The 1,793-nt window shown below is 51.8% G+C and overlaps 1 protein-coding gene across 1 annotated transcript; it reads right to left on the reverse strand.

Annotated features, from left to right (window-relative positions):
• Positions 1-238: 238 nt before the first annotated feature.
• Positions 239-1,559, reverse strand: LOC119268184. The gene is made up of 3 exons (XM_037549757.1): positions 1,142-1,559; positions 817-1,025; positions 239-728 (listed from the first exon to the last, which is right to left on the reverse strand). Exons 1-3 carry the CDS (start codon positions 1,186-1,188, stop codon positions 388-390), a joined length of 597 nt encoding a protein of 198 aa, XP_037405654.1. The 5' UTR covers positions 1,189-1,559; the 3' UTR covers positions 239-387.
• Positions 1,560-1,793: the final 234 nt, after the last annotated feature.

The following is a 1,793-nucleotide window of genomic DNA, read 5'->3' on the forward strand; positions in this document are numbered from 1 at the left end:
TAGGTATGATGGTTGTTTTGAGAAAGATATAATAAAACTTATGTGTGATAGAGCGTATCATATCACGGGGTTTGGATGCACCTGCGAAGTTTGCACCATGTCTTGATGTGAGAAAGGGCAATGCATGGTACCGTAGAGGCTAGCAAATTGCGGAAAGTTAAGAGTGCGTATATTCCATGGACTCACATATTTACCTAATAATAAAGAAAATTGGGTTTCTGGTCGTCCGTCGTTGATGTTTTTCGAAAAAGCCCCTTTGTTTCTTTGAAATCAACCCGCAATCCTTATGTAAGTGACACTATGGAAAAACGTTTCATTTTTACAAACAAAACCCTGCATTAGTTGGAATTCAGCCCGCAGTCCTTAATCCTTATTTTATACTAGCTCTTATCCACTCACAGCCTCCACCGATGGGCACGCGCCACCGCTTGGCGCCGGCGTACACGCCGCAGAAGCCAAGGAAGGCTTTTGCCGCTTGCCGAAGGCGTCAGGAGGAAGTATGGTGGTGGCAAGCACCAAGCGGAGGCGAGGAGGTGGCAGGGTTCTTGGTGGTCGCCGGTTTGGCGAGGGCCGGAGGGGTTGCCGACGCGGCCGAAGCAGAGGTACGTGGGCTGCGGTGCGAAGCGGGAAGGCGGGGCTGGTGCTGGAGCTTGAGGGCGCGAGCGCCATGGCATGCGTCAGGCGCGATGGAGGGAAGTGGAGGTCGTAATCACAATCACCAATGCGCACTGGAGAACAATGTTTTTCAATTTACAAACCATCAGTGCAAAATCTTCAGATTTGTTTTAAACAAAGAGGAACAAAGAGAATGAATACCTTGGTGGATAGAGTACTGGATGGATGCAGACTGTGTTGACACCGAGAAGGCCAGATTGCCGCAGCCCCGCGCAAGCTTTGCCTCGAGGAGGCGTCCATCTAGGTCCGGTCGGCGGCGGATAGCGGCGACGAGGGGAGTCAGTGGGTACTTCTTCTTGGGGGAGACGGCCTTTCTTCCGATGCATGACCTCCCGGAAGAGACGGCTCGGCTGTCACGAGCAAACATCGAGGAGAAAGCGCATGAAGTCCCAGAGAAAAAGCAGCCTCGGATGCCTAGCCAAGGAGGGGAGAGAGCCAATCTGAATATGAAAATCGAGACGCGCACCGAGACGGCCGGTGGCATGAGCATGGCTGCCCAACTGCCTGCACCATGGATGCTCCAGTGGTGGTGCACGAGATCCGGCAGAGTGTCGAGGGAGCTGGTGTGGAGCCCACGGCATGACCGGTGGTGATGGAGATCCGGCGGAGTGCCGGCAGCGGGCGCAGGCGGCAGTGGCAGCATGTCCCAGGGCTGCGAGCGATGCGGGGAGATGCGGGGAGGTCGTGCTACCTGGGTACTAGGTGGAGTCGGGGATGTGGATTACCCAAGAAAAGCTGAGGAGATAAGCTCTGTGAGTCGACGAGCCTAGAGTCTAGACTGGAAAAGCGCCAGCGACGTGACTGGTTTCTTCTAGACCAGCACACATGTGAGGCTAGCTAGCATGCACGCATGCATGTTCACAGGTTCGTCTCCTTTTTGTAATAAGTAGTTTGTTCACAGACCGATAAAAATCTCGAGATGCATCACGCGGACGTGCTAGCGTGTGTCTTTGTTGTACGAACAATGCAAACGTTGCCTTTTTGTTTTAAGGTTGAATTTGATCTAAAAAAATATAAGTTAAACTCTGTTTACATGCCTCATGGAACTCGTACTAACTATCTAATCATTAGACAATGTTAGACTAACATAGGTTAGGAGACACACGACAACATATATG

This window comes from Triticum dicoccoides, chromosome 3A (assembly GCF_002162155.2).
Source record: "Triticum dicoccoides isolate Atlit2015 ecotype Zavitan chromosome 3A, WEW_v2.0, whole genome shotgun sequence".
Lineage (NCBI taxonomy): Eukaryota > Viridiplantae > Streptophyta > Magnoliopsida > Poales > Poaceae > Triticum > Triticum dicoccoides.

Excerpts from the sequence above, each read along its gene's own strand:
- LOC119268184 (XM_037549757.1), bottom strand. The coding sequence starts at position 1,188 with ATGGTGCAGGCAGTTGGGCAGCCATGCTCATGCCACCGGCCGTCTCG. Across the intron at positions 1,026-1,141 it reads TCATGCCACCGGCCGTCTCG|CCGAGCCGTCTCTTCCGGGA; the intron begins GTGCGCGTCTCG and ends TGCTCGTGACAG. Across the intron at positions 729-816 it reads CCAGTACTCTATCCACCAAG|TGCGCATTGGTGATTGTGAT; the intron begins GTATTCATTCTC and ends ATTGTTCTCCAG.